This window comes from Bactrocera neohumeralis, chromosome 2, assembly GCF_024586455.1.
Source record: "Bactrocera neohumeralis isolate Rockhampton chromosome 2, APGP_CSIRO_Bneo_wtdbg2-racon-allhic-juicebox.fasta_v2, whole genome shotgun sequence".
In the NCBI taxonomy this organism is placed as follows: domain Eukaryota; kingdom Metazoa; phylum Arthropoda; class Insecta; order Diptera; family Tephritidae; genus Bactrocera; species Bactrocera neohumeralis.
The window spans coordinates 74,903,630-74,931,073 of record NC_065919.1 but is presented as its reverse complement, the minus strand read 5'-3'; the positions used below and the strand labels follow the sequence as shown (position 1 = coordinate 74,931,073).

The 27,444-nt window shown below is 36.6% G+C and overlaps 1 protein-coding gene across 4 annotated transcripts in view; it reads right to left on the bottom strand.

Moving 5' to 3' along the window:
• LOC126755964 (uncharacterized) overlaps nt 1-27,444 on the bottom strand; it is a 515,745-nt gene that overhangs the window by 56,692 nt on the left and 431,609 nt on the right. For all 4 annotated transcript variants that reach the window (XM_050468716.1, XM_050468724.1, XM_050468708.1 and 1 more), the window contains 3 exons: nt 8,367-8,507; nt 7,369-7,500; nt 5,251-5,348 (listed from right to left, as the gene is read on the bottom strand). In XM_050468716.1, the coding sequence (XP_050324673.1) occupies nt 5,251-5,348; nt 7,369-7,500; nt 8,367-8,507 (371 nt within the window). The remainder of the gene's footprint in view (nt 1-5,250; nt 5,349-7,368; nt 7,501-8,366; nt 8,508-27,444) is intronic.

The window sequence follows — 27,444 nt, the reverse complement described above, 5'->3', positions numbered from 1 at the left end:
GTACTTGGTGTTTGGCACACACTCTCACCCGTTCCAACAGCCGCTCAGCGCGTGCACCGTTAGGAGCTCGAGGTGCCTGGGAGAGTTCGAGGTGTCGGCGGACACGTCGTGTTGGCTGCTTAATCGATTTGCTTATTCGCCGCTCTAATTTGAAAATTAATTTGCAAAGTAATTTACTTCGCAGACGCACACACACACACATGCCGGCAAAAATATGCATGTGTGCAGCGCTTAAAAGCGTGTGCGGGCGAGGGATTCGGCTGCGGAGCTCATATCCGAAATGAGCTAAACGAATGCAAATTCAAATTGTGCTGTCAATCTCGCTCGTCAATGCAAATGCAAAATGTTGGCGGTGTTGATGGCCTATTTTGTAGGTGCGAAAGCATGCGGTAAATCATTATCATCGCCATTATTGTTGTTGCTTTAATGTGTTTTTGTGTTTTTAGTTAACTGACATTTTCGAGTGTGTCTCGCTGAGTTCATCAGTTCGTCAATGCTGGTGTGTCATCAGTCTGCGCGCATATGCTTTTTGGTGTCTGTGTGTGGTAAGTGTGTGCGAGTATGTGTGTGCGTGCGTGTTTTAAGTGCTTTTGACAAATTCGTCATTAATTTAAAGGCTTTCAGGCGGCTCTCATAATTGGAATTGCTTGAGTAGGCATCGACAATCGCTTCATAAGTACACGTGTGCCGAAATACGTATGTACATACATATTTATGTATATATTCGAACATCCGAAGCAAGTTATTCATAACCTCAACTTGGCTTGGAAGTCATAATCATATGTGATAATTTTGAAATTGATTTTATTGAGAGCTTCATTAACGACTTGGGAAATGTTATTAATGGCTTGATAACTGCAAATAGGTATAGGTTTTTATATAAAGCAACTGTGAAAGTCCCTGAACGGCCTAGCTGCAAGTTCATCCAGACGAAGGAGGAGAAGGAAAGTTCGATTATACTTCGCGACCGCAATTCACACAAAGCGGGTAGAGGAAGGAATTGCAGCAAAAAGACTGCGGTCTGTTGCAAGAGAAACAGCGGGTCCGACTAAAAGAGCGAGAAAAAAGTACGACGCTGTAAAATCAATCAGCTGGCTCCATCAGGAGAAAACCCTACAATAGATAGAGATACTTATCAATGCAAATTGTAGAAATACCGGTTGAGTAGTCGTTGGGAAGCTTGCCAACAAGACCTGGGGATCCTACAATATAGAGATACTTATCAATGATTGAGGTAATTGAAGTCGTTGGGAAGCTTCAAGACCTGTGGGAGTACTGCATCCTGGAAATAGTGAACCGCAGTTGCATTTCGTCCATTCCGAAAGTGAAGGGAGGATGCGGTGCAGTTCCTCTGTAGATACAATCCTGATGTCCTGACGGAAGATTGGAGGATGCTGAAGGTCACCAAATCCAGAAAAGAAGCCAAAATGACATCTCAGTAAACAAGTCGGTTGGGGATATATTATATAAAGGGTTCGGAAAGATGAAGTATGGGAGAGCCGGAGACTTATCTCGATCGCTTGAAGAAACCTGAGCTTAACAGAGAGGGTTCTTCACAAAAACTTCCATAAAGGCAAGGTCAGCTCTACTGAACTTTTTCTAAATTTATAGAGAATCGGCTACGATGCGGCTTTAGTCCAGGAATATACATATGATCTCTTTCATGAATTGAATAATATTTGCTACCTACTATATATTCGAGTGCTTCTTGTACTCGAATATTTAATTTTGGCTTTGAGTTCGTGGAAGGCTCTTAGAGGCAGAAAGTGCTTTCAATTCTAAGTACCACTTTTAAGAAGTAAAGTTATAGTTTATTGAGCTTAACGATAACCTTGGCACCGCTATTTTATGTTTCTCTGTACTGAGAGCGGCTACGCATAATATTATATAAAAGAACTTAAGTGGTAAGTAAGTTTCGAAATTTCATTTAAGCTTACCATAAATCAGTTTAAGATCTCGTCTAGCGTTTTCTGTTATCTCGTAGAAAGCTAGCGGTAAAGCATAAATTAAGAGCTTTTAAGCTCAAAAGACATATCTTGAGCCTTTTAAGGTCAATATATATACTCATGTCATAGCAAAACTAGTAGTAAATAAATTATGATTACCAACTAACCAGTAAGATCTAAGTCCACTGAATACGCGATACTTTCATATTCGAACCTACTTTAGAAGAAAATATAAGAAAAAAGCTTTAATAGAACGCAGTATTATTAAAATTTTTCCACTTTGAAAACAAAATAAAAAATTCTTCTTTAAGCATATACATACAAATATACACATACAAAAATATTTCCATTTCCCTTAACACCGACACTGGGCTGAAATTACGTCTGGGTCATTGAAAAATCGTCATGACTTCACATGACGTTTATACAGTACATACATACATACGTATGGCATGCATTTGTGTATGTGTATGTGCATTTGGCTTTCGTGGCTCAAGGGAATGCCGCGAAGTACAATATTTGCATGACCTTTCACGCTGTTTGCAATGCAATTTAGCGCTCAGGTAATTTACATAATTAACGGTAAAATAACACGCTCACCATGTTACATTACATTTGCCGATATAAATTGGTATATGTATGCAAGCATTAGGGTGAGGGAATTCATAAGAAACAACTATGCAATTGTTCAACACTCTAAGCTATGCTGCAGGTAGCGGTGAATTTTAATTGGTAGTAGAGGTGGAGACAAAAAACGGTAACTATTGTAAATAATTATCGTATATATGCATTAATATATATCAGTATATTATAACTGTTTAAATCAATTTTAACTAAATGAAAAAAATATAAATTTTTTCTATAAGATTGGTAAAAGTTTTGAAACTATAAATCTTTAAATTTTGGTTGAAGCTAACAGTACGATTTCAGTGAAATTCCCTAAAGCTTCTAAAACTTAAAGCTTACATTTTTTGTGGAAGCTCACAGCACAGTTGCATTATTATTTATACTTTCAGTGAGATTAGCAAAAATTTCGAAAGCTTATCCTTTAGTTTTTAATGGTACTTGCTGTGAATTAAGTGAAAGCTTTAATTTTGTATGCGAACTCACAGTATGGCTACAATTTAATTAGTATCTAAACTGTAAGTGAGATAAGTGAGAGCTGTGAAACTTGAAAGCTTAATTTTGAATGGAACTTGTAGTGAAATTAGTGAAAGCTTTAATTTTTTAATGGAGCTCGCAATCTGATTGTATTATAATTATTATTTAAAATTTCAGTGAGATTAGTGAGAGCTTCAAAAGCTTAAGGTTAGAATTAGTGAAAGCTTCTTAAGCATAAACTTTAATTTTCAATGTATGCTGAAATCAAATAGCATTATGAATATTATTCAATAATAATCAAATAGCATTATGAATACTATTCAATAATACGAGTGAAAGCTTCAAAAGTTAAAATCTGGTTTTGTTTGGAAGCTCAACGTCTAACTTTACTTAAACTTTTTAAGTTTAAAGCTTTACTTTCCAATGGACACTCGCAGTCAAATAGCATTATAAATAAACGAGTGAAAACTTTGAAAGATAAAAGCTTTTTTAGTGAAAGCTTGATGTCTCTAGATGATGTCGGAACTAACGTAAGACTTAATTTATAAGTTTTATTGTTAGTTTTTCAATTAATTATCTACCAGCCAAGCTAATTGTAAAAATAATTGGGCACACCCTAATGTGCTTATTTGTATTCATTCGCTTTACTCATTGCATATCTAAGTAAAATGTGAGAATTCATTAAAATTGTGCTCATTTCAAAAATGCGCTGAGGATATGCGAACGAATGCACGCGAGAAAACTGCGAAAAAGTAGTTTGCTTTATTTATAATGTTGTTTGGTTTTCGAGCAATTTTTAAAGAGGCCATAAATGCCTCCTAAGTAAGCGTGTGTAACAGAATTCAATTAAATAATAGGAACAATTTTTGTACTTAGGAAATGAGTTATTGATTTAAAATGCAAATTTGTGAAAGCTTCACAGCAGGCGAGATGTACTGTTGGCTATATTTGAAAAGAAAAGTTTAATTTTTATATGGGTAAAATAATTTGGGCACAGAAACTCAACCCCTCGGGCATGGACTATCACATTGTATACTAGCCTGTGTATCATTAACATAAATAAACACGAGCGTTATGCAAAGTGGACATGATGGCGCGCAGCAAAAACGAATGAGTCAATGCAATGCAATGAATAGTCGAGTGAAGGCAAATGCACAAATTGCATGCGGAAATGTTGTTTTCTGCAACGGAGCAGCAACAGAAGCGCTGCCACGCCCAATGTGACCCAGCGAAAATAAAACATTTGCGGGCGCGTAATGACAGCAGCGCGCAAATGAAAATTGCAAAATTGAATACAAAACACACACACATACATACACGACGCTGCTGACTAAAGTGATTCAGAGAAAAACGCGCTAATAAAGTGAAAATGGCGCATGTTGGCGCGCATAGCTTTCCCAGCTGGCTGAGCAGGGGATTTAGTGTGCATAATAACTTCCATAGAAATGCCGGTTTTTAGCGAGCGCGTTGCCTTTCACTCATATAATTTCGTCAATTGACATTTTTCTGTTTTTTTTTTGTTGCTTTTGTATTTTGTTCTTGTTTTTGGTTGTGGCATTGCCGCCCAACGCAATTATTTTTCCACACTTTCGCTGTAACCGCGCGAATGCAGGATGCATATGTACATATATGTCGCGTTGCTTGCATTTGCGCATGCAGTAGTATTAGTGTCGTTGTTGTTGTGTAAGCTTGAATGCAGCGCTCATATTCATTTTCATGACAGTTGTGCGACTCGCGGCTGCATACTTCTGTGCATTGACCGCAGACACGCTCGTAAATACCAATTTCAAAATGATGATTTCCAGCGTTGCCAACACCCAAACAAATACAAGCACACATACACATACATATATGTATTTATGTATATATAATTTTTTTAAATGCAATCGCGAAGGAAATAAAAACAACTGGCAAACATAAACATCGCATAAGCAAACAAGCATTTAAATGCGCAAAGTGGTCGGGCATAATGACACGAATTCCATCAACTAACGGTCGCGCTCAGTAATGAAGTAGCGGCGCGCATTTAATTTTTGCTATGCAATCAGAAATGAAATTTTTGGTTTTGTGGTGACTATTTGGTGTTAAGTGTTTTGGGAGTTTCAGTTATTAGTGTTCTCTTTTTAACACAAAACACTCTTTCAAATTGGCATTCAAATATTTTTATGGTTTAACTATATTAATAATATTATGTGGAATATACCTCAGGTTGTGTTTCCCCATGGACTATGCAGACCAGCATTGCCTCGTGTCCTTCGCCGGAGAAGACTATAGGACGTTCAACGGATATTTCTGGTGGATCTGAAATTGAATAAAGATTGTAAGTATCTTCTGACAGAGTTACAGATAGTAGAGATAGTTTAAAAGTAATATATTGTTAGTAATCGTACTTTAAATGAAATGAGCCTTCATTGCTTTATTTTAAAACTTTTTAATATTAAATATTTAGTTTTGTGTTTGATAGAAGTAGATTTTCCTGCTTTCTTTTGCTTCAACCTCCAATGCAATCATAACTTCAATGTCAATCTTAATCTCAACATCAATCTCAATCAAAAACTCAATCTTATTCTAAAATTCGAACTCAATATCAACATCAATATTAATATCAATATCAATATCAATATCAATATCAATATCAATATCAATATCAATATCAATATCAATATCAATATCAATATCAATATCAATATCAATATCAATATCAATATCAATATCAATATCAATATCAATATCAATATCAATATCAATATCAATATCAATATCAATATCAATATCAATATCAATATCAATATCAATATCAATATCAATATCAATATCAATATCAATATCAATATCAATATCAATATCAATATCAATATCAATATCAATATCAATATCAATATCAATATCAATATCAATATCAATATCAATATCAATATCAATATCAATATCAATATCAATATCAATATCAATATCAATATCAATATCAATCTCAATCTTAGCGTTAACCTTTAACTCTCAACTTCACCTTCAATCTCAATCTAACCTCAACCTCAACCTCAACCTCATCTATCAGCCTCACGTGTACATTAAACACAAACCTTAACTTAAATTTCAACCACTTTTTGAGCTGAGTCGGATTTTTCATTTATTTTCATACTTATTTACCATATATGTAATTTCTCTATTTTCAACCCTACCTCTAGAATGTTTTTACCTCTATCTCAATATATCTTCAAGGACATCTATCTCTAAACTTTCCATCCCTAGTTCACTATCGAACTCATATAATTTATTCTTTTACAACAACATCAAATTATACATACTTTATTCATATGAATAACCATTTTTCTCAACCCCTTCTCCATATAACCTCCATTAACCATAAACATTATTCCCAACTCCTTCTCAAGCTTACTCACAACACAGAGCTTAATTTTAATCTCAAACTTCAATATTAATATCAACAGTTCTATAAATTTCCATCTTTTCCTCCATTTCAAGCTCTTTTCTTGTTTCCATGTTCACCCTTTTTTCTCTCTCTCTCATCTTTCCTCACACTTGCTTCCCTTTTTATAATTTTAAGAGCCATCTATTGATACGTATGCTTTCATATCTAAATCTATGTACTATATATGTCAATAACCATATCTAAATGTCTTATTTTATCTCTCTCCCTCTCTTTGTTTATTGTTTGTTTCGCTATCAGAATATTAATTAGCATATTTGACTTTTTCTTATTATATATTTGAATCGCAAGTACTGTCTATATCACTTTCTTTCCTTATACACAATTACCTCCATAACCATTTCAATCTCAATTTCCACACAACTTTTCTAAAACTTTTCAGAAACCGAATACAGTCTTGAAGATATACTGCAACTCTGACTATTTTCCAATATATGTCTAGTAATAATTTAACCTAATAAATAGTAAAAATAGTAAAAATATAAATATTAAGCAGCAACGTTTTCTGAAATGAATCCAATACTTTCGGTCCGATTCGCTAATCGAATTTAACAGACGGCACTCACTCTCAACCAGTGCTGCCAAGGAGCAAAGTATTTACACAATTATAAACAGACGAATTTACACAGACCTCCATACTATCACTTGGACGAGAAGTATGCGTAAACGCATAACGAACCTCTGCATACGAGAGCGCATAAATAAATAGGAGAACTTTTCATTTGTGCTTGTCCGACGGCGAGTATTTCACCGCATGCCGACCTGATACTTCACTGTTTCGATTTTTTCTCGTACTATTTTTCCTTCACTACATTATATTGTACAATATTTATTAAAAGCGATTTTGTTCTGCTCTTTGGTTTCGCAACTTACATAGGACATGCAGGACGACTTGACTGGATGCCGGTTGACCGACGCCGTTGTTGGCTGTACAAATGTAGACGCCGCCCTTGTGCCGGTCCACGTTCTCGATCGACAGGATGTGCGAGTGCAGCTTCTCCTCGCCTGTTGGAGCAAATCGGGAAAAGCAATATAAAAAACGGGACATGTGAATAAAATAAATTTACTGCCGTGATGGAATAACTGAGTGATTGAATGATGAGAGGATGTGGAGTAGGAGGAAATGCACTACGAAAAAGGAAGTGGTCGATATACGAAGGATGCTGGCATTGAAGAATGTGGCATGGCAAGCTGTTGAAGTAAAAAAATGAAATTAAAACAGAAAAAATAAATAAATAAATAAGAATTAAAAAAATGGAATAAAGTAAATATAAGCAAAAAAGAAAAAAAATACAGGAAACCAAAAGTAGAGCGTAAAATGCATGCGAGCAGAGTGAGCACAAAACAAACAACAACAATGCACCAATTGAGCTGCGAGAATGTGAGTCAATAAAATTGAATGGCACTTTTAATTAAATCAACTGACATCAGTGCGCCTTCCACAGAAATATGACAGACGAAGTGTGCTTTTAGGCGCCGTGCCACATATTTCTTACTTTTATTGATATGCAGCGTTATTTATTTGCTTTTTGATAAATGCAGCAGCGTGTCTGATGCACAGAGCGGTGGTGAGGATATTCAAGCTCTATGCACCGTTGGAAGTGCGTAAGTGTGTACACAGGAAGCAAAAAATTCAAGTAACAAAAAAGACACTTCATAAAATGGAAAAAAATAAAATAAAAAATATAAAAAGTAAACTGAAAAACTATAAAAAATAAAATAAAAGTCCACAAAATATTTACTTAAACAATAAAAAGGAACTATGAAGCACAAAAGGGAAGCGCAAATATCAGACAGGAACTGCGGTGGTAGGAAGATGACTATGCAAAGTGTGTTTATTTGAAATGTTTTATAACTTATTCAAATCTTACCGTTGGGCAAAATATTATTCTTACGACTCCAAGTTACGTTCGGCGTCGGATTACCGGAGGCCGAGCACTCAATACGCACCGACGAGCCCTTTTTGACTTGCAAATGTCCGCCGGTGCTAATGTGATGGATCCTTGGTGGCACTGTGCGAAGGCAGAGCATGAAAATACACAAGCAGAACAACAGAAGAACATTAGAAATATGCAAAATAGGCAAATACAAGTAAGAGGCAAAAAAATAGAGCAACGTAGGGCAACGCAACAGGAAGTCATGGCGTATACGCAACAGCATTTTCCTACGATGTGTAAAGCAAATCAGTTGGAAAGGGAGGCGGTCGAGTGTGGCGATGACACTGGCCACATTCCAAGCCCAGTCCAGATAAATACAAATGCGTGTGCATTTACATTTTATTTGTGTTGTTGCTATTTGAAATTATTATGGTCAGCAGGTCTCCCATAGACAGCAATTTAATTCAATGTTTGGGAATTTCTAAACGCAACTAAAGGTTTTGCCGCAAAAGTCGTTTGCATTAAAGGCAATATTGTTTCCGGCCCACATAAATTCACAACGCACGCACACATATACAAATATACATACATACGAATATATAAATAGCTGCGCATGATAGCAGCGTTGCTTGTATGTGCGTGCAGCTGTTTGTTTGTGTGGAAAATTATTTTACAACTGTTTTCAAATTAAGATTTAAGGGAAATGTAAAGCCCAGTACAGCCGTTTAACAATTCCTGCAATTTCATGTAAATTACTAACATTTTTGCATAACGGTATCTGTGGGGTTTGTAAATGGCAAGTAGAAAAATATTTTACCCATTTGAGGTTTAAAGAGATAGAAATACACTATTTCTATGGCACTATGTATGCATCTGTACTGTTAGGCATAAATATGCGACTTATTTGAAATTAGTTCTTATTTGATACATATATTTTGAGCGAATTTTCGTATTTTTAACTATGTTATTATTTTGCTAATTTAATATTTAATTACCTTAGGGCTAAGCTAATATAAATATAAATTAGATTAAAAGACTAGCATATATTACTGCATATAAGATTGGCGTGGTTTCACAGCTAATTGTGAGTTAAAAGTACTAGCTCTTTTTGAAAATGTTTTAATGAAGTAATGAATTAGTAATGAAATAAAATTTCAAGAAAAAAAAAATAGTAATATGAACTCATGAAAATCCTTCTGCAGTGAAGTGTGTTGAAACTTGAAGTATGTATATACTTATCCAATAATTAAAATAAAAGTAAAGAATTAAAAATCTTGATAATTTTAGCTACATATAAGGGTACAAGAATACCCCCGTCTAGGATTTTGAAAAAATCGATTTTTTTTTTTGCATATCTTGAAAGTTTAGACTTTCCAAAATATGACTTTGGAAGGATTTTTCAAAATTCGACTTATTTTCGGAGATACAGACGATTTTGTGACGTGGCGTCCGCGTTCACTAGAATTGTTTCCTAAACTTAAGCGATACCCACGATTTCTCAGGTTCTACTGGACCGATTTACTTGAAATTTTTATAGAGTCTTCTTTATAAACTTGTCTATGGTTGGAACTAGCCCCATCCCCAAATTTTTATTTTTGTTATTTTTAAAAAATTCGAAATAGTCAGAAAAAGTGATCCAAAAAAAATTTTTTTCAGGCAGTCGCCATTTTGTGAAACAAAACTTTTCCCACTTTTCCGTAATTCCGGCCATTGCGACATTATTCTAGATTAATGATCTTTTTTTTTGGTTTCAGATAACTAGGAGTGTTGAAATCATGGGTATGGTCACGTGGAAATTTTTAGAGACCCCTCACTTCGTCAGCTCATAATTTTTGTTTTTTTTTAGTTTTTAATTTTTTTCTCCACTCTTCTAAAATTAACAAATAACTAATAAAAAATGGATAGTAAAAATATTAATTGCCTTTTTTTACGACATTTTAAAAATTACCTGAAATTCATGCTTCTAGACCAGTATACCCGCTTAAATAAAATAATATTTGCGTAAAGAAAATACTCTGAAATTTAATATAGCACACATTGTTTTTGTCATATGAACTTTTTTATGATTTTGGTTTAAGCTGGTGTACCCAAATTAACACACCATATATAATAGATTTATTTTGTTTCAATCAGCTTCACTCTACATATTTGTTTCTGACCTCATAACTGTCTCTTTCTTAAATAAATTCAATATACGACTGCGAAACTATAGCATTCGATTATCTCACATAATACAATATATAAATTTTTTACATCGTTAACATGCTAGTGAAAGTGTTTTTGTTATGTGTGTGGCGAATTAACTGCTAAATCTCAGCTTAATTCTATGTACGTAATTAATTGAATATTAAATATAAGAATCAAGATAATTTCTCTGTCAGGCATCTGCCATTTGATTTACCAATTATTTGAACACAACCAAATGCTCAGGCAAGTGATTATTATTTATGTTTGAATCAAACAAGCAAGTCCAAACATACTCCCCAGTAGCCAAATTTGTCTTCGGCCAACATACCTAACCTACAGAGTGCCAAACTGTCTGCGCCTAGAGATGGCAGCGGATTTGTATATACAAGTATGAAAGAGAAATTTCAGCGAAGCAAATTAAAGTAGGTCCACAAATACGGCAACTCATAAAGTTTAAGAGCTGTGAAGAAGAACTGAATGATCAGAAATGTGCAAAATTTTCTATGAAACCATATTCGAAAAATTTCAAAGGGTTAACTAATTAAATTATAAAGTCACATAAGGCTTTGGGGTGTAATATGTCGTCTTTAGAAATAAATTTGCTATATTCTCAATTAGAATTATTTGCGGCAAGTTTGTGTCCAGTGAGTAACGTACAAGGAGAAGATTACATCAGAACATTTATTTTATGAAAAAGCGCTTTCAAGGGAAATGGCGCGCAGAAACAATAGCAGATTATTGCTGGAGACTTATAAAAGACCTTTCGAATATTCACAAAAATCATAAGTATTTTTTTTAATATTAAGCAATAATTTCTTCAAATGTGGCTGATGTTTGCAATTTTTAAGAAAATATATGCCCTAATGTCACAAGAAAATGTGCTAATTTTTTTTATTCACATATTATTGTTTTGAAGCCTTAGTACCTTGAAAATTTGATAAAAGTTTTCATGTGACAAAACAAAGATAAACTGTTTTAACCAGTGATATTGTGGATATTTCTTAGGAAAACTGTATTTATTTATGTAAGGAAGAAAATGCACAGCTATGCAAATTGGGCTTCTTAATAAAATCGGGAGAGTGTCAGTATACTGAAACTTGGGGCCTTGGAAAGCCTTGGAATCGAAAAATTGCGGTCTTTAGCAATACTTGTCCAAATGGCAGCAATATTTTCATAACTTCAAGCGGTTCTTTCTCTTATTGGTACTTGAATATTAGGTAATGAAAATGCAGGGACGAAATATTCAACAGTTCGGCGAATAGCGAGCACTGGTGAATGATTATTACAACCATAAAATGGCAAAAACACAAGAAAAGTTGCAATGTCAGAACTTTGATAATAAAACTGAATAATTTTTAAATGGTATTTTCGTATATATCTCACCATTATTAAATGCTGTACATTATTGAATACAATGAAAGAAAAATTGCAGATCATGGCGTCTTAAAAACGGCCGAAATGACACTTAGATATAGTAAAGAACCCAGTATATCTATGCATATGCATAAGTATATACTTACATACAAGCTTATAGAAATTTTATGTAATTTTTAGTATACCGACAGGCTGACAGGCAGCTGCGCAGCTTTGCATGTGCGTGCCAATCACTTCTCAAGCACCCAAAATGAGCGCACACACTTGCAGGCGTAATCTTCTAAGGGATCATACGCGTTTATTTGTATTAGCGCTTATCCAACATTTACGACATGATAATTTATAAATTCTTCGAAATATTTTCAATTTTCTATATAAGGTTTTAGTTTGCCGTAGACACATGACATCATCTTCCTGCCACTCTGCCAGCTTGACGCTGCCAATCTGTGCGCTTCGCTGCTGCTTTAGTTCGCCTGGTCCTAGTATTTGCGATTTGCTTTTTCACTCCTTTTTTCTTTGTTTTGGGATTTTAGTTTGCTTGAAATTCTGAAACTAACCCCTCTAAGCTACGATTTTCCCCTAAGAACCAAAGTAGTTTAGTTAGGAAGAGTGAAAGAAAAGTAGTGTAGACCACATTGCCGAACATGCCGCAGCCGAGACAAGGCAAAGTTTTATGACAGGAAAAAAGTGCAAATAAATAGATTTTACTTCATTGTTATGTGAGTAGACGAAATTATGGAAATTTTGCATTGGCTTAGAGATAATAGAAAAGTTTATGTGAAGCTGATGGAGCAAGACAGCACAGGCCTTGCTTGTGGTGCACTAGAAGAAGGAAAGTTGTAGGAGAGTTGAGCGTTGCAACCATGCAAAGAAAATTAATGAATTAGTCGAACAGTTATGGTTTAAGAAATTTATTTTCTGTGTTGAAAAAGACGTTGAGTAAAAAGTTTTTAGTTTTAAAAAACTTTGAATTTTTCCCCCCGATTGTATCGGGTTACTCATACGCCACGGCAGCCTTGGTTAAGCGCTATGAAAAAACGATATACAAAGCCTCATAAAAAATTTTTCAAAAACCATTAAAATTAACAAAATTTATATAGTCGAGAATATGCAAGTTGCAGAAATTTGACGCTCTTGAGATCAAGCTTCTACACTTTCTTAAAGTTTTTTTACTTTAATGACAATTCAACAATAAAAACAAAATTATTTAAGCTTCGCACTAAAAATTACTTAAATTATACACCAAAGTGAACAACAAATACAAAAAGTACTAACAACAACACCACTACCATACAAACAATCCCACAAAGAGGGCACAGCGAGGGGCGCCACCAAAAATGCGGCGAACTGAATTAAACCGCATCGGCAAATGAAAATCATAATTAAAATGAATTTCCATTTGATTTTGTAAAGTGAAAAGTCAATAACATTAAATCAAATTTGTGTGCATGTACTTGCAACAGCAAATAAACAACGGCATTAATAAGCGAAACCCAACAACAAAACCAACCATTTGCGTGGTAACTTCCGAAAATGTGGTCTGTAGCGTGAAATACATCATTGTTCAGCAATAATGAGCGGCCGCAAAAATACCCACACACAAGCCTACATGTATGCCACATGTGTTGCAAATGTGTGCATGAAAATGCCAGAAATATTCGAAGCGCGAAAATTGATTGCAATGAGTGGAAAATTGCTTTTAAACAATTTTCAATGCATTTTTCGCTAATATAGCGTATGGCGGCAGGCTGAAGCGCAATATTTCAAAGTAAAAATCATTTATTTGAATTTGAATGTAAATTTCAACTGGAAATCTTCAAATTTGTTTCGAAATAGTTTAGCTCGAAGCAGCTCTGATCTTTTAAATTGTCACTTTGAGCACGTTCGCTAAGCGAGATCAAAATCTTGATGACTTTCAGTAGAGGTTTTCTCCTAGTGTTAGTGAAGAAGGATTCCTCATAAAAACACTTTCTCAGGCACACATATTCAGAATATTGGAGTTATGGAAAAATAACTAAATTACACCATCTCTTGCGAAAACACACGAATATATAATGTCCACAAGTTCAAATGAAGCTAGAAGCTTATGAAGACATACACTAGGCGGAAAAATTCTGCATACATGCTTGCATCCTCTTTTCTTTTGTTAAAAATAACTTGTATCATTGTTACGTCGCACGCAAGAAAACTTTCATATGGGAAGCCCCGGAAGTTTTTTCCGATGAGAGCCAGTTTTGCATCTTTGGAATCAAGGGGCGTATGATTGTATGGCGAAAAATGGGCACGTTACTAGGTAAGGAAAACTTACAGCCTATTGTGAAACATGGTGGTGGCGACGCAATGAAATGGGGTGCATGGCTGGTAATGGTGTAGGCCGGATGGAATTTATAGAGTCCACTGTGGCCAAACAAAAAAGAAATTTGAAGCAAATCGCAGAAGAATTGGGTATAGGAAATAAATATCTTTTCCAACAAGATAACGACCCGAAGTATATCGCAGATTAAAAATTTGATAACTTTACAACGCCCCCAAGCAGCTGAGAACGCCACTGCAATCGCCAGATTTGAATTACTGGAACGAAAAACTCGCTAACGCACAACTATATCAAAAGCTCAAGGATGTACTGCAGGAGGAATGGGCTAAAATCTCTTCGAGAGAAACCTTAAAGATTGTTGATCCAATGCCAAAACACTTCTCAGAAGTTTCAAAACGTAGGGGAGATCCAACTTTCTATTAAATTTTTAGAGCAACTCCGAAGAAAAATATCTTTAGTCGATTTTTGTACCTTGTACGCAAACTTTTTCTAAGGAATTTTCTAGTAGTCTTAAAAGGCTTTTTTCAATGAGTTGCTTTGGTTGGTACCGTGTACGCAGACTTTTTCTGAATATTATATAAAACAAGTTGGAAATTAGTTTATATGTCACAACTGCAAAATTAGCTGCCGTGAAATAAGTTCTTGCTCAATTTGCATGAAACGAATGCAGCATTTATAAAAGTTGAGATTAAAATTTATAAAACGTATAAACATTAACAGTTATTTGCGGAATAAGTCTAAAATAAGTTTTCATGAACTCAGTGAAAAAATGTATTACTCATTTCGCCAACTAAGCCAACCTCAAATAGTTACTATTGATTAGCGCCGCACACATATGTCTACGGAACACACCTTGATACTTCCATGGCCCCGTTAGCACTATGTTGATCTTTTGAAAGAAACTCATTTTAAATAATCTGGCAACACAAGGCCACACAGCAGTGCATGACACGCAATAAATGCGAATGGGCGTAATGAGAGGCGTGTCGGCGCATTCCACCACTTATTAAGACAGGTTGTCTGCAGTCTACGTTCATTAGCAGATTGACGTTTATTTTGTTTCTTAATTTTTGGTGGAAAGCACTGCACGCAGTTGAACTCATTCAAGTTTTAAGTTGACGCCAATTTGCATATTTGAAGAATTTAACTTTCCAAACTTTCGCAACTGGCTGGCAATTCAAGAGTTTGCGCTGCCAATTTCCAACTTTGGCTGCAGAATGATTCGCCATATACTTATAAATTTATATATATGTATATATGTATATACAACAACTGCATTGACATGCTGACTGAGTGAGCGGTTAGTGAGTGGAACGACAGGGCGTGGCATGCAATTATTGCAACATATGCTGCCGTCAAATGATAACAACTCGACTGTGATTTATGGTCTGTGGCTAAATGAACGAATGAGAAAACATGCCCGGACAGTTAATTTGCCACAAATGTACGCCGGGTCGGCACAACAACAGCAAAACTCAAAAATAATAACAACAAAAAGTGCAACACCAACATAAAAGCAGGAGCCCAAATCAGAAACTTACAAATATGTGTTTGCATGTGTGTGTGCGTGCCTTAAAAATAACGTACACATGTGTGCGTGTGTTTGCAAGAGCACTAACTACACCACAATCAAGCAGCCAGCACACACTTGCAACTACATAAACATGATGTAATGATGGTCCACTTGACACTTTGTGGATATTCTGACATAAATTAACAACAGCAATAAGCAAATGGCACAGACCAATGCAGGAACGGAGCCAGAAAAGGAGTGAACATGAGAGAGAGAGAGAGAGAGAAAAAGTGTGCGGGAGCGTGTGCAAGGTATTCGGCTAAGTCATTTGTAGGCCGAGAGTTGGTTCATCAAGCCGAACGGGGGTATTTGTTAGCGCACGATTGGGTGTGGTGTGGCTTAGCAGGCGACAGTTGGCTCTGGTTTACGTTAAATAACGGCAGTAATTAAAATTACGCAAATATGTTGTAAGCACAATTGAGGAATTTTACAGTTACATATGTAACGCTAGTAAAACAAGAGTTCGGAAGTTCCTAGCTGTGAAGATCCGTATATATAAGAAGGATTTATGCTCACTTGCCGTACATGTGTGTGCGCTTCAATTTATAAGCCGAATTATGCGAAAAGTTACTCCTTAACTTTGACTTTTAAAGGTCATAAATTGAAAGTGAAGAAGAAATAGAAATACATACATACACATGTATACAACTGTTCTTTATTGTTGCTTTTACATGATAACTCTTGGCATATATGTATGTAGTTTTTTATTTATTGCTATAAAGATTTGTTGTTTGTTGGGTTGCGTAGAGATCAAGAAACCCCAATAAGTATATAAATATAAATACATATATATTTATCAGATTTAAGCGATATTTTCTGGAACCTTGTTTTTGTGCTTAGTCCATGCATCTTGAGATAGAAATATATAACAAGAAATAATAAAACTATACATAATTTAAATGTTAAGTTTGGTTGATAAAAATAAATTTGTCTGTAAATTTTTAATAGTTTCTGGCTTTAACCCTTCTTTCTTACGATTGAAACTAACCCATTACTTTTCCTAAAAATTCGATGGAACGAGCTACCTGGGTGCAAAATTGCAAAAGTCATGAAAAGGTAGAGCGGAAGTACATAAAGTTTCTATTGGCAGTCGATAGAAGAGACAGGATAGGAACATGATCTACATACTAACTAGTCACTGTCTGGTGGTGACGCACGCCGCAGGATGGGGCTGGCAGATCGAGAAGACTGCAGGAAATGTGTAAACAAGGCACCAGGGAAACAATGGAGGATTTCAAGACTACGCTGTAATCATCTCGGGTTCTCACGGTATGATACATTGGAGGAGGTATTGATAGTGAGGTTACAGAGTATGTTAAAATTTGGGTCAAGCGCAAGCATCCTATAGGATTACAACTCATCATGGACCTAGTAACTGAACTCCATCTGGCATGGCAAAGGACCAAAACTGGTCTATGCGTGGCTCATTGGCCTACCTGATTATCTTAACATAACCTTTTTTCAATAAGTTTCCAATTACAAGTAATAATGTAAGCTTGCCCGTCTATATAATAAGGGGAACTAAATATTACACAGAAATTGTCGTAGAACTCAATAAAAATTGTAAGTTACGTATACGCACTGTGAGACAAATAGGAATCATTATATACAAACAATGTACCGGCAGTAGAGTTTAGAGCTTCTGGCGGTTTTGTCGGCACATACATATAAAATTGAAACGCTATTTCGTTATGTGCCCGCATAATGTCAGAATCACTGCACGGAAAAACGAAAAAAATTTGTGCAGCTATTCCTTAGACCTTTAGAAGGTCCTAAAGAAGGACTTGTTTGTAAAATCCCTGTCAATTTTGCACTGTAGGTATATATTTATAACTCAAAAATGGCTTAACCGATTTGGTTGAAAATTGCTCAGGAGGTAGCCTAGAACTAAGCGACGGTCATCGGGTACTTTTTTATCGCTTTATATTGAAAGTCAAAACATTTCATATATAAAATAATTATATTTCAAATCATTAGCATGCGTTTAATATTCATGTAGGAATCATTTGAATACTTTTTTGCTTCAAAAAACAAAATATCATCACATAGCTACTGCCTGGGTACAGTAATTTTTGTTTACATACATATACACATTTGTATGTGGATTATATGATTATTGTTAGTGAACAAGGCGGTGTTTTCTGGGCACTTCGTATGGAACCGGCAAGGCATTTACAATATCATGGCTACTTGGTGAGCTGATGAACGAACGATGAACAGACATTCATAACAGACCAAACAGATTGTGTAACATAAAAAAAATATATATATTTAGAATAACTACAGTATTGAGAAAAAGTTCAATCGTAATTTGAAAGGAGTGCATAATATCCTCAACAATAGCGCAATAAAGATATGATGCGAGTCTCAAATTTAACGCGCGCGAGTTATGGAACGTAATCCTTATAATAGTAATAAATATCAAAACAACCTTGAGTTTGAATACCACAACAACCTTATCTTAAAACCAAGCACATGTATCTTAGCAAAAATATATAAATAATCAGGTGGTGATTTTGGTTCGGAAATAGAAGAACGTCCTGAATGTCCAAAAAAGTTTAAAGATGAGAAACTGGAAGCATTACTGTATGAAGATGGTTGCCAAAAACTCGCGGAATCTTTTGGAATTACATAAGAAGGCATTTCAAATCGTTTAAAAGCAGATTGATACAGTCCAAAGTCGCATGGGCATTGGATTGATCAAATTGGTGGTGAAAACGCGATCTATTAGAACAACCTTATAGGCAAAACAAGATATGTGCAATCTTCCTAACCAGCACAATCCACGGCCAAACCGAATATTCTTGAAGCCTAGGCAGTGATATGTATTTAGTGGGATCCTAAAGACGTGCTCTGCTATGACCTTAGAGGTTCAGGACTAGACACGATAAAATATTTTTTCATCATGACCACGCTCAGCCTCGTGTTGTAAGAAATTTTAAAAACTATTTGAAAATTTGCGGCAGGGAAATGAGTCTCACTCGCCTCATAGTCCAGATCTTGCCACTTCTGACTGCCATTTGTTTCAGTCGATGTAGAAGACCTTCACTGGAATACGGTTCACATTAAGACAGGGTATCAAAAATTGACTTAAATAATTAAACTCTTGATGCAGAATCCGTGACTTGCCAGAGAGCTGGAAAAATGTTAGAGCTTAAGATTCGCAATACTTTGAGTAATGCTGTTGTATATGATTTTATTAATAAGCGTTCAAATACAAGAATGTCCACAGAGTTATCAGAAAAGCATTCGTTATTAAAGCAAAATACATCAAACGAAATCTATTTTTCGCGGTTATTTAATTAAACATTAAATGTTATCAAAACCATCTTATAACCACCGACTTTGCTTAAAATAATTATTAAATGCTTTTTCGAAATTTTCAAAAAACATTAAAAACTTCTGCTCTTTGAAGAAAAGCGAAAAAATTTGATAACAAAAGCTGCGCCAAATATCAATAAGAAATATTCCAAAGAACTTTCCAACTAAAATTGCTTGTAATGTGCGCCGTACAAAATGTATTGTTTGTGTTGCTGTTGTTGTTGCATTGTCGTTGTCGCACACAAATTCTCGATGAAGTTTCAGCTTGTGGTCCGGGAAGCTGCCACACTGACTCGCTAAGTGCTTGAGTGATTTTCGCAGCAGTCATCAAAGCAGTAAACCATTAAATTTGATCAATTGGACTTTTTACTTTTGAACTTTTGTTGTTTTTCCCAAATTTTGTCTCTTGCTAACGACATGACCAGACCGTGCAGCAGCTTACGGTTACGGGGGTGGCGACTCGCTGGTGACCGACCGCATTAGTTTGCTACTTCTAACAACCAACTGTCGCCTGCCACTCGGGCCGTCAGCGACGCAATTTTTTCTGCAGTAAATATTCATAAAGTCGATTGAGACGAATAAACTTTTGGAAAATGAATGCATTTTATTATTGACAAAGGCCAACCGCACAACTATACGCGTTGCCAAACTTGCCACAGACGTCGCCCGACCGACTGCATATTTCATGCGAATATTTTCGTTGCTGTCTGTGTCTATCGCATGCTGCTGGCATAGTTTGATTGGTTGTTGGTTTGCTGCTTTTTTGCTTTTGCTGTGCTATTATGCTAATAAAATTTGTTTTGTTGTTGTTGTTTGTGTTGTTTTATTAAGAAATTCATAAGTGTTTGCCAGACATTCGTCTTGCGCTTGTTGCAGTCACTGGCATTCTGATGGACTCTTGCAAGTGGTTTGGAGTAAAGTTAGGTTAAATAAGGAATACTTTTCGAGCTTTAATTTGGGAACAAATCGGCTGCTTTCGAAACGTATTATTTTTCCGTGCCTTCCATAACGTTTAATTTAAAGAAAGTTGGGATACTTCGGGCTAAGATTTCCTCCAGCGATGGTCGAACTTCTTTTCTGTCGCAGCTGATATAGATATTTGGCCACCTAACTCTGTACAATAACAACATAGGTTATGCTGGCCTCAGACCATACTTCCGGCAAAACTGGCGTTAAATTTACAGAAAATACTTAAATTGTTGTTGTAGGTGATAGGATTCTAGGAGTTTCAATTAGATCTTCGAAATTAGAAGAGATGCATATCTATATTCGCTGAAGATCTGTGGATCTGACCTGGCATGCACCATGCGCCAAATCTTAAGAAAGATCCGCGACACATACCATCTCTACCCACCAGTAACTGCCCGGGAGAAGCAGAGGAAAAAGAAGACCTCTACTCTGTCGGAGAGATCAGGTGGAGAAAGACCTGACTTGACTTGGTTTCTCGAATTGCCACGAAATTGTAAAAAGAAGGCACGACTGCCGCGCTCTTTTTATCTCGAGCGCGTAAGCGGGGTCTATGCCCCTATATAAGAAAGAGAAGTAGAAAGATGGATCTGAATTATCGAAAAACTCACTTAGGACGGTTTGAGGAAAAAATAACAGCAACAGTAACAATATTTTTACGCAGTGGAGGGATCTTAAGACTTTAAGTTTCACTCATTGTTGTTGTAATGCTATTTTAGAACAACAACAACAATATACTTATCTAAGTGAGCGCGGCGTTGGCAACTCTGCTCGGCATAATTAAGAAAAACTACCGCAAACAAAGTAACAACTTCATTGCCCTAGTCGGTGTATCAATAAAAAATGCGCCCTCCTCCCCCTCCAATTTCCACCGAATACACAAGTAGCGCTTTAAGTAATTAAATGTGCGACGGAATATTGCTACTTAAATGTTTAACAACGATTTTCGGCGTTTCCCGCATTTTCCCATTACTTTTATTTGCCCGATTCCCTTTTCGACGCTATGGTTCAGTTCGCTGCCCCATCATTTTCAGCGTCACCGAGCCGTGTCACACTCACACACACATACATGCGCATATTTCCACATTAACCGAACTTTGTTTGCTCGGTGTCCGGTCGTTCGATTCGCCGCTCGTCCAGCGCTGCCGCCGCCAGCAGTCACATCTTTGGCCATCATTAAACAATAATTTTATCTTTTCGCTACTTTTGTTTACAGTACTCATCTCTGAGTTGCTGTTTGGTTTTTGTGATTGTGATTGTGTCCCCATTGTTGCCGAAAAATTCCTACAGCGCAAAAACTTTTGTTGCTCGCCGACATTATTTTTTCATCATCAGTGCACAAACTGAAAGTAATTTACGCTCCTCATAAAAAGTCCGGCAGCACAAAGCAGAAATAGCACGGCGAATGAAGAGCTAAGGAGGAAATGAGCAAGACTTTCGCAATGAAATTCATACTCGTGCGGCGCTCAGCGCCCTAGTGGAGCTACCGAATCTAACTGCCCGCTTCCGTCAGTGTGTACGCTTGTGTGTATGTGTGTGTTGGCGATTTTTGGCATTATGGCGATTCAGCTGCCCCCTCTCGCAGGCGCGTCCATAAAAAGTTGAAAAACATTTGATATTCTTCTGTAGTTTTCTTTCTGTTGTTCACTCTTTTGTTTTCAGTGCTTGTTTTGCGTGTTGTTGTTGCCATACTCCCACATGCATGTATACGTGTTGTTGTTTATGCTATGGTCCAAGTTTGACAAAAAATATGATTATTATGTTGCTTAGTAGTTGTGTAAAAGTTCAATAACCATTACATTCATGGTCATTACATCGCGCACACAAACACACATGCCCACGCGCTCAGCACATGTGGAGTCATTCCGACAAGACCATCCGCGCTTGGCGTCCGTGTGACGAAGTTTTCAATAAACACGAATTCGGATGTGGTTTTTCGCTCCCAAGCTACTTTTATGTGTGTCTCTCTGTCTCTCTCCATGAAACTCTTCGTACATTGATGTGCATGTGAGTTGGACAGTCAGTCAGTGTTTGTCACTCCATTAAATGAGCATTATGTTGTAGAACTCATGTGTGTTTCCATTTTTTTTTAAATATTGCCTAGTACATATTAGACCTGTAAACTGTAGTACCTTTTGACATATTTTCGGTATTGAGACAGTTATAGATTGTATTACTCGTGCTTTCTTAATGAGCGGGTATTTCTCTCCATGTAGCGCTCAATAGTTTTGCTGTTCTTCTTTCCCTTTTTAAGATGCTGAGGATGCTGTTATTAAGATGCAGCTCAAAAGTCTAATACAAGTAAATCGTATGAGAAATTATGCCGTTAGTTACAAATTTACTAAATTTTTGCTTTAGAATTTATTCTGATTGTGCTGTGGGTGGCGTGCAGTCGCTGGAGAAGAAGCGCAGTAAACTTTTTTACTGATAGATTAAGGTTTTAAGGGGAGTATTCTTAAGACCACTAGACCACTGTGGTGCCTGTGAATCAGAACTGGCAGCCATCAAGATGAATTTCTCCAAAGTGCGAATTTTTGGGGAAATATGCATCTACTCCGATAGAAAAGCTACTACAGAAGTCTTGAGCTCGCTAACAGTGAAAGCGAAGTGATGTCGGAAGTTGTAAAGCCGGTGAACTTCTCAAAAAAGCGCCAAAACTTTCATACGAGCTCAGCAAGCGTTGGTCGCCAGTCAACAGTTGTGGGGTTGCGAAAGTCCGCTGGCTCAGGATGAAATATAAAAGGTCCATTGAACATTTATCTCTCGACTTATTTTGGAGCACGCTACTTGTCATAGTTGCAGAGAGGAAGATGATGTCAAAACATCTAGAACCGACACGTTCTACTTAACTGTTTAGCTTTCGCCAGTCTATTTACTACATATGTACTTTCTACGAATGCGGTGAATTGGCTGAAATATATATTGGCCATCTTAATAAATGTATCGTAATCTCTTGAAGTTTTGTCGATATGTGATTATATCTAGAAGTTTTGGGCATCACAACGAACAAGCGCCAATAGCATTCCAATTGGGCTTATTCGTTGCTTCACGGGTAATCAGCCTATTTACCTAACCTAACCATCCTGTTTGGAAGTAGAAGGTAATAGTACCTTCTGATTCTGAATGTCTGTTCTAGCACTACAGAAAACCAAGCTTATTCTTTAAAAAGTCAAGTGAACATAGGAATTTTCCTAGAAATAGTTGATCAGCTTACTTCATCTCATAACGAATAATTTTAGGAAAACTTCGTAGACAGATTCTCGTTGATTCGACTATACATAGCAAATAGCTGCCACACAAATTGAAAGACTGATTATTGCCTAAAGCAATGGCCAGATCGGATTACCATTGCTTATACTGCTATAAAAACGATCAAAGTTCTTAAAAGGAACATTTTGAAGTTTCTAAGGGTATCGCAGTTTCTGTGCAATCAAAGTTGACGTGTTTTCTTTTTTATTTTGTAAGGATATAAACCATATGTTATATAATTTCTTGTAAATGTTACTGCCGCTTAATCTCTGGCGGCGTTTTGGGTAGCGAAATGAGAGAAGTAACCGGTAGAAACCAATATCATCCAGTAGAAACCTAGCCTTGACTAATTTAGAAAATAAAAGTCTAATGAGAAGAAGTTAAGAAAGAAGTTTCGTAGATTATAAGTCTGCTTCACTAATTCTTAAATATTAGAAAGAAACCTTGACTGACTTCAGTAGTGGCCTTAGTATCTTTAAACTGGCATTAGAGACAAACGAAAACGCATAAATCCTTTAACTACATTTGGTTCAGGATAACCCTAATATGTCCACATTTATAGTACACCTGTATATTATACATATATTATCTTGCTTATCCAAAGAACTAGGGAAGAAACCCGTCTATTTCACAATTACAGTTAATAAGATGCCGGGTGTTAAAAGTATCTGACAATTAAAATATTTTCGCACTTCAATTCACTACTTTAACGCCAAGCGCAGCAGAAGGCAGCACAGATGCAGTGGAATATAGTGGAATCGTGGAGATTTGAATAGCGAAAAGCTGCTGATAAATTCATGCGCCGACTTTTGCTTAAAGCGCACAGCGAGCAGAAGTCATTTGCATGCAACAGCAAACGCTCGCAGCAGCTACGCAAAGGCAATTGCAATGGATACTTGCCGCTATTGTAATTTTGCGCGTGGCAAACGCATTAAATTCAATTTTCCAGCGAGAGCCAGTGCAGCGCCTGAGAGCTGAGGGTTTATGCCGGCGCCGTTGCACAGCTGCGGGCAAAGAATTTCGCCTAAGCTAAGAAGTTGAGCTGAGCGCGAGGCTTGAGTAAACGGAAGCTGAGGATAAGCATGTAACAACGACAACAACAACAACAACAATTGCCAAAACACTTTAATGCAACGAGTTTTGGAGCAAAGCGCTGAGCGCTCACTATCTGCAAGCAGGCACTTTTAGTGTTGTTGTTGTAAACGCTTATTGCTGTTGTTCTTGTATTGGTGTTTGCTGCTGGCATTTTGTGCAGTTTCTTTTATTCCTTGCTGATAAGCATGCCGTACTTTAGAGATTTGAGATTTTCGCCTTCCTTTGGCGTATCCGCCAGAATCTCCATGCAGCACTCTCCTCTCCGAGCTCCACTCGAAGGCAACTAAATGTACTCGAGCAGCTGCAGTCAGCAAAAGCAATGGAATCCCTGGTGTAGGCACTGAACACACATACACACAATATATTCGAGATTCAGGAATAAAAGAATGGGAATGAAGAGTTCTTAAGAAAATTGTGAGTTTGTGAGAGTGTGTCTGCGTGTGAGTGCACCGGGAAGGATGAAAATAATAAAAGGGAAAATGCCTTCGGGAAATATATGCAAATTATTCATCAATTCTGATTAGAAGTTTTACAACAAAGATGCTGCCGACGACGGCTCTAAGCACACACACGCACACAGAGACACGCACACATATATACAGCAACACATTGACAGCTGTATATATACTCGTATGCATGTAGGTATATATTTACCTTTTCCCTTCTTCACTTTAACTGTAAAATCCCAGTCAAACTCGAAAATAAGCAAAAATGTCTGATGTCGAGATAAAACGCCAAAGTGAGACGCAATGCGAAGCAGGCAAATGAGCAGAGTGGAAGCGTATTTTAAGAAGCGTGATCCTCTTTGATTGGGGTTTAAGGCTCTGGGTATACAAAGCCACTCCACCGCGCTGCTTAGCGACCATCTGCAGCACACATGTGTTGCCATGTGTGTGTGTGTAATTTATTGATTTCGCAATTTTTGCTGGCGGCATCCTGAAACACACACACACGCATATATACATACATTGAAGCTGCTAACGCATTTAAGCACATAAATGCTGAACTTCAAATATTGCTGCATTGACTTTTATGCGCCGTTGCCTGTTTCATTCTTTTTATGGTCATAAGTGGGGGCAAGCATCCCTTTGTCTTTGTTGCGCCCGGCGGCCACGTGGAGTGTCGTAATTCCCCACCGATTTGCCACATTTGACTGTTTATTATGCGGCTTACTGGCCAGTCTATTCACACATACGCATCTGCGCTGCTCATTTGCATAAGAAATGTGCGCCAATGTAATGATCGATGTGGTTACGAGGCCCCTGTAGGAATTGCTTGAGTACAGAGTGAAAAGCCAATATAATTCTCACATGTCTGACAGATAGATGGCGCCACTAGCATTAATTCTGCATGATTTTTAGTGAGTCCTAACCTTCAAAATCCTCGAGTATCAATTTGACAGCTCCCCAATTATTATTTTGTGAATTATATCATTTTGGGTGAAGCAACTTTTGTTAGTTTACAAAAAATAGATCAAAAGGAATTTCGTCTGTTGATAAAGTACTGCATTTTGAAGGGAAAAAATCCAGTTTAAGCAGAAACTTGGCTTGATGGCGAGTTTCTGGTCAGTGTCCCATGAAAATCAACAATCAAGGATTGGTATTCTAAGTTTACACGTAGTGAAATGAGCACCGAAGGCGGGTAACACAGGGGACACCCAAAAGAGGTTGCTGCCGATGAAAACATTAAACAAGTTAGTACTCTAAAATTATCAATTGAACGTTTATATCATATCACTCACTTTTGGTCAAAAGCAACGACGAGTTGATGATTCGGAGCAGTGTTTGGAGATGTTCAAGTGTAGCGCCGAAGTTTTGAATTATATTTGACAATGGATGAATCATAGCTTCATCATTTCACTCCGAAGTGCAATCGACAGTTATCCAAGTGGACTACAAACGATGAAGCCACTCTAAGGCGTGAAAAAACGCAACAGTCAGCTGAGAAGGTTGTGACGTCTGTATTTGACTACTTAAAAAAGGAAGGACCATCAACAGCGCCTATTACATAGCGTTTTTGGAACGCTTGAAGGACGAAAACTCCGAGAAACAGCTGCATTTGAACAAAAAAAAAACAGTGCAAAATACCACTAGTACTTAAAATTGTGTTATATGGTAAGTGGGCATGGTTGGTTACGCCAATAGTCCACTTTTTACATCGGTTCCAATAAAGCCCTGGCACATCGACACGGGCCTAGAAGTTACACGCCACAGACAGTGTTCAGTTATTGATTTATCGCGCTTTTAGTAGTTTTTAACGCTACCGTTATATGGGGAGTGGGCGGGGTTATCATCCGATTTCATCCATTTTCAGACTGTCGAACGTCGAAATAGTTACATAATATAAGAAGTTCCGCAAGCGAATTTGACTATACATATGTTCATTAAATCTATTAGAGGGCGGGACTATGCCCACTTTTATTAAATTGTGCCCATAAGTGCCCTTTGGTACCGCGATCCCCTTTGCCAATTTACAGTTCTATATCATAAGTTAGTGCGCAAATTTCGTCAGAAAGTGTGTTTTACTATCTGTCGTTGGTACTACTGGGTATAAATTGGTTTAATTGCCGACTGAGACAAAATGCTTGTGTTTCTGTAGAAGCGATTTCAAAAAGTTTGGTTTTTCGAACTTATCCCTAATTTAAAAGAACTCTCCGGTTTAATTATTGAGGTGACTTAATGTATGCAGGACTCTTAATGTAGTCCAAATACATGAAAGTTAACCATTTTATAATAAGACATATCTTTTCTACAGCTTCAGATGCAAAATCTTCTTTTTTGTACTTGAATTTTCAAAGTCACTGTATTTTCGAAACATTCGCACTAGCTGTTACGTAAAATCATTTACTGCAAATTGTCTTTTCTCTTTCTCTTTTCTCTCTGGGCAGGTATAATTTTTGCTTAATATTTATATACAATTTCAGTTATATATATATATACATATATACGAATAATAACCCATCGTTCCAAATTTATTGCGCATATATTAATTAT